Here is a 16,999-nt window from a genome sequence, read left to right as displayed (position 1 = left end):
GAACAAAATAGTGTTTTTTTAGATACAACTGCAAACTACTTTACTGTAATTATATACTTGGGATATATTATTATAATTCTTTTTTAACCTTTATTTAACTAGGCAAAGAAAAAATTCTTATTTACAATGACGGCCTGGGCCAGGGACATTTTGCTAGATAAACAGTGTTGGCTGATTTTTACCTTGTCAGCTCAGGGATTCAATCCAGCAACCTTTTGATTACTAGCCCAACGCTCTAACCACTAGGCTACCTGCTGCCCCGGATATCACTTTTCAACAGGAAATGTTCAGAAAACACTGGACGTGTTTTAGGATGTTGGCTATTAGACCCCAATTTCCTCTACCTCGAATAACATTCAGGTCCAGAATCTTTGCCATGCCAAAATGTCCCTGGCCTGGCGCATTTGGTTAATCTTAATTTACATACACCAGAACAACCTGAAACACACACACACACACCACACCAGAACAGACCCTGAGACCACCACAGTATCAGCACTGAGATGTTTAATGGCCAGAGACACAGGAATGAATACCACTTAGTGCATACTGTGGTAGGCCCACTTTCCCAAAGCTATCTTAAGGTAGGAGCATCATTAAAACCATCATTAGTAAAGTTGAAAACACTCATTATTTACCGACTACCACATACCACTTTATCTTGCAGTCATCTCGGTTGTAATTTGAAGCATATTTTTATCCTTTGTTTGTAACAATTGCAAAGATATTGGGAACTTTGTATGTAGGCTTATTTGTGGTCACCTTTGTTCTGAACATATCAGCGTTCACTTTATACACAGAAAAACTCCACTAAACACAGTGTAGGCTGAAAACCAAGATGGCTGCTAGATAAATAGTGTAGGCTGAAAACCGAGATGACTGCTAGATAAATAGTGTTGGCTGAAAACCAAGATGGCTGCTAGATAAATAGTGTAGGCTGAAAACAAAGATGGCTGCTAGATAAATAGTGTAGGCTGAAAACCAAGATGGCTGCTAGATAAATAGTGTAGGCTGAAAACCGAGATGACTGCTAGATAAATAGTGTTGGCTGAAAACCAAGATGGCTGCTAGATAATTAGTGTAGGCTGAAAACAAAGATGGCTGCTAGATAAATAGTGTAGGCTGAAAACCAAGATGGCTGCTAGATAAATAGTGTAGGCTGAAAACCAAGATGGCTGCTAGATAAAGAGTAGGCTGAAAACCAAGATTGCTGCTAGATAAATAGTGTAGGCTGAAAACCTAGATGGCTGCTAGATAAATAGAGTAGGCTGAAAACCAAGATGGCTGCTAGATAAATAGTGTAGGCTGGAAACCAAGATGGCTGCTGGATAAATAGAGTAGGCTGAAAACCAAGATGGCTGCTAGATAAATTGTGTAGGCTGAGAACCAAGATGGCTGCAAGATAAATAGTGTAGGCTGAAAACCAAGATGGCTGCTAGATAAAGAGTATAGGCTGAAAACCAAGATGACTGCTTGATAAATAGTGTAGGCTGAAAACCAAGATGGCTGCTAGATAAATAGAGTAGGATGAAAACCGAGATGGCTGCTAGATAAATAGAGTAGGCTGAAAACCGAGATGGCTGCTAAATAAATAATGTAGGCTGAAAACCAAGATGGCTGCTAGATAAATAGTGTAGGTTGAAAACCAAGATGGCTGCTAGATAAATAGTGTTGGTTGAAAACCAAGATGGCTGCTCGATAAATAGTGTAGGCTGAAAACCAAGATGGCTGCTAGATAAATAGTGTAGGCTGAAAACCAAGATGGCTGCTAGATAAATAGAATAGGCTGAAAACCAAGATGGCTGCTAGATAAATAGTGTAGGCTGAAAACCAAGATGGCTGCTAGATAAATAGGCTGAAAAATAAGATGGCTGCTAGATAAATAGTGTAGGCTGAAAACCAAGATGGCTGCTAGATAATTAGTGTAGGCTGAAATCCAAGATGGCTGCTAGATAAATAGAGTAGGCTGAAAACCAAGATGGCTGCTAGATAAATAGTGTAGGCTGAAAACCAAGATGGCTGCTAGATAAATAGGCTGAAAAATAAGATGGCTGCTAGATAAATAGTGTAGGCTGTAAACCAAGATGGCTGCTAGGTAAATATTGTAGGCTGAAAACCAAGATGGCTGCTAGATAAATAGTGTAGGCTGAAAACCGAGATGACTGCTAGATAAATAGTGTAGGCTGAAAACCAAGATGACTGCTAGATAAATAGTATAGGCTGAAAACCAAGATGGCTGCTAGATAAATAGTGTAGGCTGAAAACCAAGATGGCTGCTAGATAAATAGTGTAGACTGAAAACCAAGATGGCTGCTAGATAAATAGTGTAGGCTGAAAACCGAGATGGCTGCTAAATAAATAATGTAGGCTGAAAACCAAGATGGCTGCTAGATAAATAGAGTAGGCTGAAAACCAAGATGGCTGCTAGATAAATAGTGTTGGTTGAAAACCAAGATGGCTGCTAGATAAATAGTGTAGGCTGAAAACCAAGATGGCTGATAGATAAATAGAGTAGGCTGAAAACCAAGATGGCTGCTAGATAAATAGTGTAGGCTGAAAACCAAGATGGCTGCTAGATATATAGGCTGAAAACCAAGATGGCTACTAGATAAATAGTGTAGGCTGAAAACCGAGATGACTGCTAGATAAATAGTGTAGGCTGAAAACCAAGATGGCTGCTAGATAAATAGTGTAGGCTGAAAACCAAGATGGCTGCTAGATAAATAGAGTAGGCTGAAAACCAAGATGGCTGCTAGATAAATAGTGTAGGCTGAAAACCAAGATGGCTGCTAGATAAATAGGCTGAAAAATAAGATGGCTGCTAGATAAATAGTGTAGGCTGAAAACCAAGATGGCTGCTAGATAATTAGTGTAGGCTGAAATCCAAGATGGCTGTTAGATAAATAGAGTAGGCTGAAAACCAAGATGGCTGCTAGATAAATAGTGTAGGCTGAAAACCAAGATGGCTGCTAGATAAATAGGCTGAAAAATAAGATGGCTGCTAGATAAATAGTGTAGGCTGTAAACCAAGATGGCTGCTAGGTAAATAGTGTAGACTGAAAACCGAGATGACTGCTAGATAAATAGTATAGGCTGAAAACCAAGATGGCTGCTAGATAAATAGTGTAGGCTGAAAACCAAGATGGCTGCTAGATAAATAGTGTAGACTGAAAACCAAGATGGCTGCTAGATAAATAGTGTAGGCTGAAAACCAAGATGGCTGCTAGATAAAGAGTAGGCTGAAAACCAAGATGGCTGCAAGATAAATAGTGTAGGCTGAAAACCAAGATGGCTGCTAGATAAATACTATAGGCTGAAAACCAAGATGACTGCTTGATAAATAGTGTAGGCTGAAAACCAAGATGGCTGCTAGATAAATAGAGTAGGTTGAAAACCGAGATGGCTGCTAGATAAATAGAGTAGGCTGAAAACCGAGATGGCTGCTAAATAAAAAATGTAGGCTGAAAACCAAGATGGCTGCTAGATAAATAGAGTAGGCTGAAAACCAAGATGGCTGCTAGATAAATAATGTAGGCTGAAAACCAAGATGGCTGCAAGATAAATAAGATATAGACTAAATTAAAGCAGTGCATTCTACCTGAGAATTTTAGAACTTGGACACTGTCTCGTTGGCCTAACGTTATATCCTGATTTGACTTTGGTGCAGGTCATGTTGTTCTTCGCATTACCGTCTCTGGTAAACACAAACTATATCAAATAAAACCAACGTTTATTTGTCACATGCACAGGATATAGAAGGTGTAAACGGTACTGTGAAATGGTTACTTGCATAGTGGAGTCTTTTGTTTATACATGTAGCTGGATAGCTTGCTAGCTAAACAATTAACCATAATCCCAACTCATAATGTTACTTACTACCCTGCATGAATCTACAGGTAACTAAACATTAACCAACTAGGTGCAACGTTAGCTAGCTAACATTAGGCTATAACTAGCGATGCAAATAGCTCTGAGATACGAATAATATTTCTACACAGATCATACATGTAACTTTGGCTAGTGACACAGCCAGCTAACGTTAGCTAGCTAGCTAACCGTACACTTTAACTTGCAATGAAAACGACTTTCTGACAAAATTAAACATATAATATCTGAAAATGTATACTGAACAAAAATATAAACGCAACATTCAACAATTTAAACGTTTTTACTGAATTACAGTTCATATAAGGAAATAAGTGAATTGAAATAAATTCATTAGGTCGTGATCTATGGATTTCACATGACTGGGTAAAGGCGCAGCCATGGTTGGGCCTTGGATGGCATAGGCCCACCCACTGGGGTGCCAGGCCCACCCACTGGGGTGCCAGGCCCACCCACTGGGGTGCCAGGCCCACCCACTGGGGTGCCAGGCCCACCCACTGGGGTGCCAGGCCCACCCACTGGGGTGCCAGGCCCACCCACTGGGGTGCCAGGCCCAGCCACCGGGGTGCCAGGGGCCTTGGAGGGCATAGGCCCACCCACCGGGGTGCCAGGCCCAGCCATGGTTGGGCCTTGGAGGGCATAGGCCCACCCACTGGGGTGCCAGGCCCAGACACCGGGGTGCCAGGCCCAGCCACCGGGGTGCCAGGCCCAGCCACCGGGGTGCCAGGCCCAGCCACCGGGGTGCCAGGCCCAGCCACCGGGGTGCCAGGCCCAGCCACCGGGGTGCCAGGCCCAGCCACCGGGGTGCCAGGCCCAGCCACCGGGGTGCCAGGCCCAGCCACCGGGGTGCCAGGCCCAGCCACCGGGGTGCCAGGCCAAATCCTCATAAGAAAGGATTACCTTCCCATACTGGGGTGGGGAGATTGAATCCCTGAGCTGACAAGGTAAAAATCTGTCGTTCTGCCCCTGAACAAGGCAGTTAACTCACTGTTCCTAAACCGTCATTGTAAATAAGAATTTGTTTTTAACCTGTTGGGGGTAGGGGGCAGTATTTACACGGCCGGATAAAAAACGTACCTGATTTAATTGGGTTACTACTCCTGCCCAGTAACTAGAATATGCATATAATTATTGGCTTTGGATAGAAAACACCCTAAAGTTTCTAAAACTGTTTGAATGGTGTCTGTGAGTATAACAGAACTCATATGGCAGGCAAAAACCTGAGAAGGTTTCATGCAGGAAGTGGCCTGTCTGACAAGGAGTCGTTCTTCTTGTCTCTGTTTATTGAAGAGTGGGGATCTTAGCTGTAACGTGACACTTCCTACGGCTTCCATAGGCTCTCAGAGCCCGGGAAAAAGTTGAACGATCACGAGGCAGCCTCAGGCTGAAACACAAAATCGCCTTTGCCAAGTGGCCGATAAGAGGACAAAGGAATTAGGCGCGTGCCCGATTCGACTCCGTGCTGTATTTTCTTTCGGCTGTTTACCTAATTGCAGATTCCCGGTCGGAATATTATTGCTTTTTTCCGAGAAAAATGGCATAAAAATTGATTTTAAACAGCGGTTGACATGCTTCGAAGTACGGTAATGAAATATTTAGAAATCTTTTGTCACGAAATGCTCCGTGCGGGTGACCGTTATTTACCATTGGGATAGTGTCTTGAACGCACGAACAAAACATCGCTGTTGGAACATAACTATGGATTATTTTGGACCAAACCTACATTTGTTATTGAAGTAGAAGTCCTGGGAGTGCATTCTGACGAAGAACAGGAAAGGTAATCAAACTTTTCTAATAGTAAATCTGACTTTGGTGAGTGCTAAACTTGCTGGGTGTCTAAATAGCTAGCCCTGTGATGCCGGGCTATCTACTTAGAATATTGCAAAATGTGCTTTCACCGAAAAGCTATTTTAAAATCGGACATATCGAGTGCATAGAGGAGTTCTGTATCAATAATTCTTAAAATAATTGTTATGCTTTTTGTGAACGTTTATCGTGAGTAATTTAGTAAATTGTTAGTAAATTCATCGGAAGTTTGCGGGGGGTATGCTAGTTCTGAACGTCACATGCTAATGTAAAAAGCTGTTTTTTGATATAAATATGAACTTGATTGAACAAAACATGCATGTATTGTATAACATAATGTCCTAGGTGTGTCATCTGATGAAGATCATCAAAGGTTAGTGCTGCATTTAGCTGTCTTCTGGGTTTTTGTGACATTATATGCTAGCTTGAAAAATGGGTGTCTGATTATTTCTGGCTGGGTACTCTGCTGACATAATCTAATGTTTTGCTTTCGTTATAAAGCCTTTTTGAAATCGGACAGTGTGGTTAGATTAACGAGAGTCTTGTCTTTAAATAGCTGTAAAATAGTCATATGTTTGAGAAATTGAAGTAATAGCATTTCTAAGGGATTTGAAAATCGCGCCACAGGATTCAACTGGCTGTTATGTAGGTGGGACGATTTCGTCCCGCCTGCCCTAGAGAGGTTAACTGACTTGTCTATTTAAATAAAGGTAAAATAACAAATTTATAAAACCATACTGAGCAGCTCATTATTGACAGTCCTTTATGGCAGACCACCATGAACTCATCTCTCGGCATGTGTTGACGATCAGTTACTTGAGAAGGAGACCAAGTCAAGACGCTGGACCGGGTGGATTCAGTTTATAGTAGGCAGTTTATTATGAGACAAAGATATTTGCCAAAGCGTGCACGGACTCCTTCGTTTAGCTCATAGGGAACTAGCGGAAGAGCGCCCCGAAACATGGTGTGCATCCAATTTATACAATGAAATAACAGTGTGTTGACGTAGGTTGAGTCTAGTAGGTCCGCTCTCCTGACTGGTCGATGAGTGGAGGGACGGTCCATTCTCCAGGTGGTGTCGACTTCCCATTGGCCCTTGGCAGTGTCCTTTGTCTTCGGAGTCCAACACCCCTAAGTGTGTTTTTCTGCTAATTCGTGTCTGGGTGGTTTGCGATATTCATGGAATGTTGTTTTTTACACCAGTGGTCAGTTCGTGTGGCTAGGGCGCTTTCATGTCTTGACATTTTTGTGTGAGTGCTTAAGTCAGCCATCTGTCTCTGGGTGTGTTCGTGATTGGTATCAGTTGGTTGCTCAATATGTCTCTGGAATTTTGTTGTGTGCTGTTGTGAAGCATGTTGTGCAAATGCCCTCCTTATATATCATTAGGTAAAACGTTAGATTATCTTTATTACACATGTCCAGCCCATTCATTATCTCAGCCAATCATGGCCAGCGGGAAGGTTTCTGGCTTTTTCAGAGGCGAAACCAACTAGGCTCGTAATTTAACAAATTGTATTTATATTTACAGATGGCATACAAGTTTGTTACTAAGGCACATGAAAGTTCACATGTTCCACAAGACATTTCTGCCCTAAATGTATGTTCTCCTGTGAAGTAGTGATGCGCGCGACATACTCTTAGTTTCCTGAAACAAGTCACAGTTATAGGATAGGCTAAGCATTAGAATGAGATGCCTCGATATTAGCTACTATCGGTGGTAGGCCTAATGTCTCTCCAGGAGCTGATTTGTCGTCAGTATTGTGGAAAAATTCTAGTGTTAACCTGTTAGGGTATAGGGGGCAGTATTGAGAATTTTTTGAAAAAATATGTGCCCATTTTTATCTGCCTCCTACACCTACCCAGTAACTACAATATGCATATACTTATTATATATGGATAGAAAACACCCTAAAGTTTCAAAAACTGTTTGAATGGTGTCTGTGAGTATAACAGAACTCATTTGGCAGGCAAAACCCTGAGACAGATTCTGACAGGAAGTGGATACCTGATGTGTTGAATTGACTTTGAGCCTATGCCATTGAAAAACAAAGGGGGTGAGGAATATTCTGGCACTTCCTATTGCTTCCACAAGATGTCCCCAGCCTTTACAAAGTGTTTTGAGTGTTCTACAGTGAGATCTGACCGAATAAGAGCCATGGAACGTGATGGTCCATTAGACACCTGGCGCGCGATTTGATGGTGGGTACTCTCATTCCGAAACGTTTTAAAAGAAAACCCAAAGGTCCGCCTTGAATTTTATTCATGTTCTGGTTAAAAAAGGCCCTAATGATTTATGCGATACAACGTTTGACATGTTTGAACGAACGGAAATATATTTTTTCCGTTCTTGAAGTGAAGTGAAGTCCGGCTGGCTTAGATCATGCGCTACAACACGGAGGTTTTTCGACATAAATGATGAGCTTTTTTGAACAAAACTACATTCGTTATGGACCTGGGACTCTTTGGAAGTGACATCTGATGAAGAGAATCAAAGGTAATGGATTATTTATATAGTATTTTCGATTTTAGATTCCTCCAACATGGCGGTTAGTCTGTATCGCGATGCGTATTTTTCTGGCGCAGTGCTCAGATTATTGCAAAGTGTGATTTCCCAGTAAGGTTAATTTTAAATCTGGCAAGTCCATTGCGTTCAAGAGATGTAAATCTATAATTCTTTGAATGACAATATAATATTTTAGCAATGTTTTCTAATATTAATGAATTATTTTGTTGTGATGACTTGACTGCCGGTATTGGAGGGAAACGATTTCCTGAACATCAACGCCATAGTAAAACACTGTTTTTAGATATAAATATGAACTTGATAGAACTAAAAATGCATGCATTGTCTAACATAATGTCCTAGGAGTGTCATCTGATGGAGATTGTAAAAGGTTAGTGCATAATTTTAGCTGATTGTATGGTTTTGGTGAAGCCTGTCTTTGAATCGACAATGCATTGCACACCGCTATTGTCAATGTACTCTCCTAACATAACCTAACTTTATGCTTTCCCCGTAAAACCTTTTTGAAATCGGTAAACGTGGTTAGATTAAGAAGATGTTTATCTTTCAAAGGCTGTAAGTTAGTTGTATGTTTGAGAAATTTGAATTTGTACATTTATTTGGTTTCAAATTTGCCGCTCTTGAAACGCACCTGCTGTTGATAGGGTGCGCCATGGGGGGCACGCTAACATCCCAGGTAGCCTCAAGAAGTTAAGGAAAGATTTGAATAGCGAAATCTGATCCGAGAGCAGCATTCCCTTTCTTTCGATCCTATCAGTATCGACAAATGCCTCAACAACACACTTAGCGAAGGTTCTCAACAACACACTTAGCGAAGGTTCTCAACAACACACTTAGCGAAGGTTCTCAACAACACACTTAGCGAAGATTCTCAACAACACACTTAGCAAAGGTTCTCTCTGCATGGTGTTTTGGGAAACGCATGGTACATCTTCAGCTGTTGTAAGAAAGATGCATTGTTAAAACACTCGTTAACCTGTTGGGGCTAGGGGGCAGTATTTGCACGGCCGGATAAAAAACGTACCCAATTTAAACTGGTTACTACTCTTGCCCAGAAACGAGATTTGGATAGAAAACACTCTAAAGTTTCTAAAACTGTTTGAATGGTGTCTGTGAGTATAACAGAACTCATATGGCAGGCCAAAACCTGAGAAGATTCCATACAGGATGTGCCCTGTCTGACAATTTGTTCTCCTTCTGTGGCATCTCTATCAAAAATACAGCATCTCTGCTGTAACGTGACATTTTCTAAGGCTTCCATTGGCTATCAGAAGGCGCCAGAAAGTGGAATGACGTCTCTCCTGTCTCTGGGCGAAAAACAGCAGGAGATTTTGTGAGTGGTCAGGCTGAGAACAGTGACACAGGAGATGCGCGTTCATGTGAATTCTCAATTTTTTTCTTTCAGCCTTTGAATGAATACAACGTCGCCCGGTGTCACGTCCTGACCAGTATAAAGATTATTTGCTATTGTAGTTTGGTCAGGACGTGGCAGAGGGTATTTTGTTTATGTGTTTCGGGGTGATGGTTTATGTAGTAGGGTGTTTGATTTATTATTTCTGGGGTTTTTGGTCACTGCTCTATGTTAGTCTATTTCTATGTTCTTTCTAGTTAGTCTGTTTCTATGTTTAGTTAATTGGGGTGTGGACTTTCAATTGGAGGCAGGGGTTGTCTAGTTGCCTTTGATTGAGAGTCCTATATATTAGGGTGTGTTTGTGATTTGTGGGAGGTTGTGCTTGTTTAGCTGTTTAGCCTGACAAGACTGTATTTTCGTCGTTCATAATTTTTGTGATTTTTGTATACGTGTTTGTTTGGTTTTCCTTCTTAATCCTATTAAAAGAAGATGAGTATACAACCCGCTGCGATTTGGTCCACTATTCCAGACGACAACCGTTACAGAACCTCCCACCACAAATTGACCAAGCAGCGGAGTAAGGAGCAAGGGGAATTCAATATGGACTGGCGGGAGAAATGGACGTGGGAGCAGATTCTGGCCGGAGAGGGCCCATGGAGGAAGTCTGGTAATGACCGGGAACGCTACCGGGGAACACGACTGGCGTTTAAGCCCGAGAGGCAGCCCCAATACTTTTTTTGGGGGGGGCACATGGGTAGTTTGGCTGGGCGAGGCTTGAGCCCCAGGCCAAATCTCCATACTTTTTCTGGGCAACCAGTGAATGGACAGGTCCCGTGCTTCGGGGTAATGGGTACTGTGGCTAGGCCAAGTATTTTTAGGCCGGTACGCGCAATACCAGCTCCCCGCATTTGCCAGGGGGAAGTGGGCATCCAGCCAGTAAGAGCGATGCCAGTTCTGCGCTCAAGACCGCCAGTACGCCTCTACGGTCCAGTGCGTCAGCCCAGTCCGACTCGTCCTGTTCCCGCTCCCCGCACTAGCCCTGAGGTGCGTGTTCCCAGGCTGATACCTCCAGTACCAGCACCACGCATCAGGCTTCTAGTGAGTCAACCCAGTCCGACTCGGCCTGTTCCTGCTCCCCGCACTAGCCCTGAGGTGCGTGTTCCCAGGCTGATACCTCCAGTACCAGCACCACGCATCAGGCTTCTAGTGAGTCAACCCAGTCCGACTCGGCCTGTTCCTGCTCCCCGCACTAGCCCTGAGGTGCGTGTCCCCAGACTGGCACATCCATACCACGCATCAGGCTTCCAGTGCATCAGCCCAGCCTCGAGAGTTCGGCAACAGTGTGCAGTCCAGAGTATCCGGCAACAGTGTGCAGTCCAGAGTATCCGGCAACAGTGTGCGGTCCAGAGTATCCGGCAACAGTGTGCGGTCCAGAGTATCCGGCACCAGTGTGCGGTCCAGATTATCCGGCAACAGTGTCTGGTCCGGAACCGAGGGAGTCTGCCTGCGACCCGGAACCGAGGGAGTCTGCCTGCGACCCGGAACCGAGGGAGTCTGCCTGCGACCCGGAACCGAGGGAGGCTGCCTGCGACCCAGAACCGAAGGGGTCTGCCTGCGACCCGGAACCGAAGGGGTCTGCCTGCGACCCGGAACCGAAGGGGTCAGCCTGCGACCCGGAACCGAGGGAGTCTGCCTGCGACCCGGAACCGAAGGAGTCTGCCTGCGACCCAGAACCGGGTGAGTCTGCCTATGACCCGGAACCAAGGGAGTCAGTTGATGATCTGGAACTAAATATGATTAACTATGTATTTAATGAGTCTGCCTACAGTGTGGAAATGAAGAGGTCTGCCTACGGTCCGGAACAATGGAAGTCTGCCTACGGCCCGAAACTAAGCAAGTCTGTCTGCATTCTGGAGGACAGTAGGCCGGAGCCTGAACCACCTCCTGCATAGGTGGGTTGGGGAGGGGGGGTGTAGCACAAGTGCCGTCGGTGACGGCAGCCACCCTCCCTTCCCTCCCTTTAGTTTAGGGGGATTTTTATTTTTTTTTATTTTGTTTTTTACGAGGTGCATCCGGGGTCTGCACCTTTAGGGGGGGTACTGTCACGTCCTGACCAGTATAAAGATTATTTGCTATTGTAGTTTGGTCAGGACGTGGCAGAGGGTATTTTGTTTATGTGTTTCGGGGTGATGGTTTATGTAGTAGGGTGTTTGATTTATTATTTCTGGGGTTTTTGGTCACTGCTCTATGTTAGTCTATTTCTATGTTCTTTCTAGTTAGTCTGTTTCTATGTTTAGTTAATTGGGGTGTGGACTCTCAATTGGAGGCAGGGGTTGTCTAGTTGCCTTTGATTGAGAGTCCTATATATTAGGGTGTGTTTGTGATTTGTGGGAGGTTTTGCTTGTATAGCTGTTTAGCCTGACAAGACTATTTTCGTCGTTCATCATTTTTGTGATTTTTGTATACGTGTTTGTTTGGTTTTCCTTCTTAATCCTATTAAAAGAAGATTAGTATACAACCCGCTGCGTTTTGGTCCACTATTCCAGACGACAACCGTTACACCCGGTTGGAATATTATCGCTATTTTACGAGAAAAATAGCATAAAAATTTATTTTAAACAGCGTTTGACATGCTTCGAAGTACGGTAGTGGAATATTTTGAATTTTTTTGTCACGAAATGCGCTCGCGCGTCACCCTTCGGATGCTGACCTGAACGCACGAACAAAACGGAGGTATTTGAATATAACTGTGGATTATTTGGAACCAAAACAACATTTGTTTTTGAAGTAGAAGTCCTGGGAGTCGATTCTGACGAAGAACAGCAAAGGTAATCCAATTTTTCTTATAGTAAATCTGAGTTTGGTGGGGGCCAAACTTGGTGGGTGTCAAATTAGCTAGCCGTGATGGCCGGCTTTGTACTCAGAATATTGCAAAATGTGCTTTCGCCGAAAAGCTATTTTAAAATCTGACACCGCGATTGCATGAAGGAGTTCTGTATCTATAATTCTTAAAATAATTGTTATGTATTTTGTGAACGTTAATCGTGAGTAATTTAGTAAATTGACCGGAAGTTTGTGGTGGGTATGCTAGTTCTGAACATCACATGCTAATGTAAAAAGCTGGGTTTTGATATAAATATGAACTTGATTGAGCAAAATATGCATGTATTGTATAACATAATGTCCTAAGTGTGTCATCTGATGAAGATCATCAAAGGTTAGTGCTGCATTTAGCTGTGGTTTTGGTTTTTGTGACATATATGCTTGCTTTGAAAATGGCTGTGTGATTATTTTTGGCAGGGTTCTCTCCTGACATAATCTAATGTTTTGCTTTCGCTGTAAAGCCTTTTTGAAATCGGACAATGTGGTTAGATTAACGAGAGTCTTGTCTTTAAAATGGTGTAAAATAGTAATATGTTTGAGAAATTGAAGTTATAGCATTTTCGAGGTAATTGTATTTCGCGCCACGCGATTCCACTGGCTGTTGACTAGGGTGGGACACAAACGTCCCACCTTGCCCAGGGAGGTTAACCTAAATACCATTTATATGGGGAAACCAGGCTCTGTTTAGTTATGGGGAAACCAGGCCCTGTTTAGTTATGGGGAAACCAGGCCCTGTTTAGTTATGGGGAAACCAGGCCCTGTTTAGTTATGGGGAAACCAGGCCCTGTTTGGTTATGTACCTCTTTCAGCTATTATATCGAGGTAGAGTTCTCACTTAACCTGTTTGGGCTAGGGGGCAGTATTGAGAGTTTTGGAAAAAATATGTGCCCATTTTTAACTGCCTCCTACACCAACTCAGAAGCTAGAATATACATATTATTGTTCAGGTTTGGATAGAAAACACTCTGAATTTTCTAAAACTGTTTGAATGGTGTCTGTGAGTATAACAGAACTCCTATGGCAGGCAAAAACCTGACAAGGTTTCATGCAGGAAGTACCCTGTCTGACAAGGAGTCGTGCGTCTTGCATCTGTTTATTGAAAAGTAAGGATCTTAGCTGTAACGTGACAATTCCCAGGGCTCCGATAGGCTCTCAGAACCCGGGAAATACCTGAAGGTTGACGAGGCAGCCTCAGGCTGAAACACATTATCGCCTTTGGTAAGTGGCGGATCAGAGGACCTTTGAATGAGGCGCATGCACGATTCGCTCCTGAGGAGAAATTTAATTCGGCTGTTTAGGCTGATTGCATATTCCCGGTCGGAATATTATCGCTTTTCTACGAGATAAATGGCATAAACATTGGTTTTAAACAGCGGTTGACATGCTTCAAAGTACGGTAATGGAATATTTAGACATTTTTTGTCACGCCAATGCGCCATGCGCGAGACCGTGATGTAGCATTCTGATAGTGTCTAGAACTCACGAACAAAACGTCGCTGTTTGGATATAACGATGGATTATTTGGGACCAAACCAACATTTGTTATTGAAGTAGAAGTCCTGGCAGTGTATTCTGACGAAGAACAAGCAAGGTAAGAACATTTTTCTTATAGGAAATGTGATTTTGGTGGAGGCTGACCTGGGTGGGTGTCTAAATAGCTAGCCCTGTGATGCCGGGCTATGTACTTAGATTATTGCAAAATGTGCTTCATCCGAAAAGCTATTTTAAAATCGGACATATCGAGTGCATAGAGGAGTAATGTATCTATAATTCTTAAAATAATTGTTATGCTTTTTGTGAACGTTTATCGTGAGTAATTTAGCAAACTGTTAGTAAATTCCCCGGAAGTTTGCGGGGGTTATGCTTTTTCTGAACGTCACATGCTAATGTAAAAAGCTGTTTTTTGATATAAATATGAACTTGATTGAACAGACATGCATCTATTGTATAACACAATGTCCTAGGTGTGTCATCTGATGAAGATCATAAAAGGTTAGTGCTGCATTTAGCTGTGGTTTGGGTTCATGTGACATGATATGCTAGCTTGAAAAATGGGTGTCTGATTATTTCTGGCTGGGCACTCTGCTGACATAATCTAATGTTTTGCTTTCGTTGTAAAGCCTTTTTGAAATCGGACAGTGTGGTTAGATTAACGAGATTCTTGTCTTTAAATAGCTGTAAAATAGTCATATGTTTGAGAAATTGAAGTAATAGTATTTCTAACGATTCAAAAATCGCGCCACTGGATTTCAGTGGCTGTTACGTAGGTGGGACGAGTTCGTCCCACATGCGCCAGAGAGGTTAAAACATTAATCTAGTGAGGTAGGAGGAGAGAGGAATGAGGAATAGAAAGAGGAGAGGAGAGGGGGATGAGGAATAGAAAGAGGAGAGGGGGATGAGGAATAGAAAGAGGACAGGAGAGGTGAGGGGGATGAGGACTAAAAAGAGGATAGGAGAGGGGGATGAGGACTAAAAAGAGGAGAGGAGGATGAGGAATAGAAAGAGGAGAGGAGAGGGGGATGAGGAATAGAAAGAGGAGAGGGGGATGAGGAATAGAAAGAGGAGAAAGGGTTGAGGTTTGGTTTGTCTTGTGGTGCGTCGTAGCACTTTGAAAGCTGTTGGTAATGTTTTCCATGTTCCCCTGTGAGCAGAGGCAGAGCGTCAGATGGAGAGATCAGAAGGTCGTCGTGGCGAGGAGGCGTGTTATGCCGTGTCGCCATGGTGTCGGCTCGTTAAGTCACAGAGTTAGAAACAGTCAGTTACGTGCATGCTCACGGTGCCAACATTTCTGCCTCGCTCCCTGGGGGGTGCGACACTTTTATTACTGAGTGGGTGGGTGGGTGGGTGGGTGGGGGAGGGAGGGAGGGGGTGTGCTGCTGCTGTGTGCCAGTAGGGAAGAGTCAGGTACAGAAGGAGGGTTTCAGAGAGACAGAGAGTAGGGAAGAGTCAGGTACAGAGGGAGGGTTTCAGAGAGTAGGGAAGAGTCAGGTACAGAGGGATGGTTTCAGAGAAACGGAGAGTAGGGAAGAGTCAGATAGAGAGGGAGGGTTTCAGAGAGACAGAGAGTAGGGAAGAGTCAGGTACAGAGGGAGGGTTCCAGAGAGTAGGGAAGAGTCATGTACAGAGGGAGGGTTTCAGAGAGTAGGGAAGAGTCAGGTACAGAGGGAGGGTTTCAGAGAGACGGAGAGTTGACTCTATTCATCACTGTAGAGTTGATATTATCATTCATTCTCGATGTCTCCCATTCAATACTGCATTCTGTGTCAAAGTCCTTTTTACATGGACTTTAGTCGGACTCAACTAGACTTTATAGTAGAATAATCCTCCTCTCTCTCTCTCTGTCCCTCTCTCTGTTCTTCTCCCTCTGTCCCCATCTGTCTCCCTCTGTCTCCCTCTTCCCTCCTCCTCCAGGGTAAGATAGCAGAGCGAGGGGACCACCACTCTCTCCTGGCTACTCCAGGCTCTCTGTATGCTGACCTGTGGAACACTCAGAAGAGCAAGATACTGAACAGTAAGAACAGCCCAGTGGAGCTGCAGCCAGAGAGACTCAGCCAGAAGGAGGAGGAGGAGAGGAAGAAACTACAGGAGGAGATCATGAACAGTGTCAAGGGCTGTGGGAACTGCTCCTTTTGAGGAGAGGAGAGACAAGGACACCCCTCAATACTTGTCCTCCCTTCCTCCTTCCTTCACTCACTGACAGCCTGCACTCAGTACTTTAGTCTCTCTCAGGGGAGGGGCCACCTACACCTCTCTCCATCTCACTCCTGCCATGATGAACCCTGGGCTGGCTGCCTCGCCCCCTGCTCCTCTTGAGAAGGCGATTGGTGGCCGAAGAGAAGACTGAGAAGGAAGCCTGAGAAGGAAGCCTATCTGCCATTGGCTGATGTCTACAGAGAGGCAGTGTTCATCCACCAATCATCTCAGGACAAACCACGCATAAGATATCTTATATATGATGACATCATGGTGTATAGGACCGAGTAAGACCAGGACCGAGTAAGACCAGGACCGAGTAAGACCAGGACCGACTGAGTAAGTCCAGGACCGACTGAGTAAGAACAGGACCGAGTCAGAACAGGACCGAGTAAGACCATGACCGAGTAAGAACAGGACTGAGTAAGAACATTAAAGCTTATTTGTCAGATCAGTGCCCATGTTGCGTGATGTCATCATGTACAGTTTGTTAGAACGGAACGCTGGTTGGACTTGTTGTACAAATTCACTTTCATGTCCAACAGAAATGTAATATGTATAATTACATAAAGGCATTGGAGAAAGGACATGGTATTTTTGTGTGATAACCTGAATCAAGAACAGTGAGACTCAGATTGTTCCTATTATCTGTCAGTCTGATGAAGGGGAGGTCTTTCTTAATGTCCGGAGCCTTCTGCTTTTCTGTTCTACCTGATAATTAATTGCACCCACCTGGTGTCACAGGTCTAAACCAGTCCCTGATTAGAGGGGAACAATGAAAAATGCGCAGTGGAACTGGCTAGGAGGTCCAGAGTTGAGTTAGAGGGATCCAGATCATTCTTCATTGTGTTTTCTAT

The 16,999-nt window shown here is 43.8% G+C and overlaps 1 protein-coding gene across 1 annotated transcript in view; it reads left to right on the top strand.

The window, feature by feature from the left end:
- The window catches only part of LOC115206775 (ATP-binding cassette sub-family B member 7, mitochondrial-like), a 46,658-nt gene extending 29,929 nt beyond the window's left edge, over positions 1-16,729 (top strand). The window contains exon 8 of the mRNA XM_029773976.1: positions 15,861-16,729. Coding sequence (XP_029629836.1) covers positions 15,861-16,082 — 222 coding nt within the window. The 3' untranslated portion in view covers positions 16,083-16,729. The remainder of the gene's footprint in view (positions 1-15,860) is intronic.
- The last annotated feature ends 270 nt before the right edge of the window (positions 16,730-16,999 follow it).

The sequence above is a fragment of the Salmo trutta genome, chromosome 13, assembly GCF_901001165.1.
Source record: "Salmo trutta chromosome 13, fSalTru1.1, whole genome shotgun sequence".
Lineage (NCBI taxonomy): Eukaryota > Metazoa > Chordata > Actinopteri > Salmoniformes > Salmonidae > Salmo > Salmo trutta.
The sequence above is the reverse complement of the archived record's forward strand: the minus strand, read 5'-3'. Positions and strand labels throughout refer to the sequence as shown.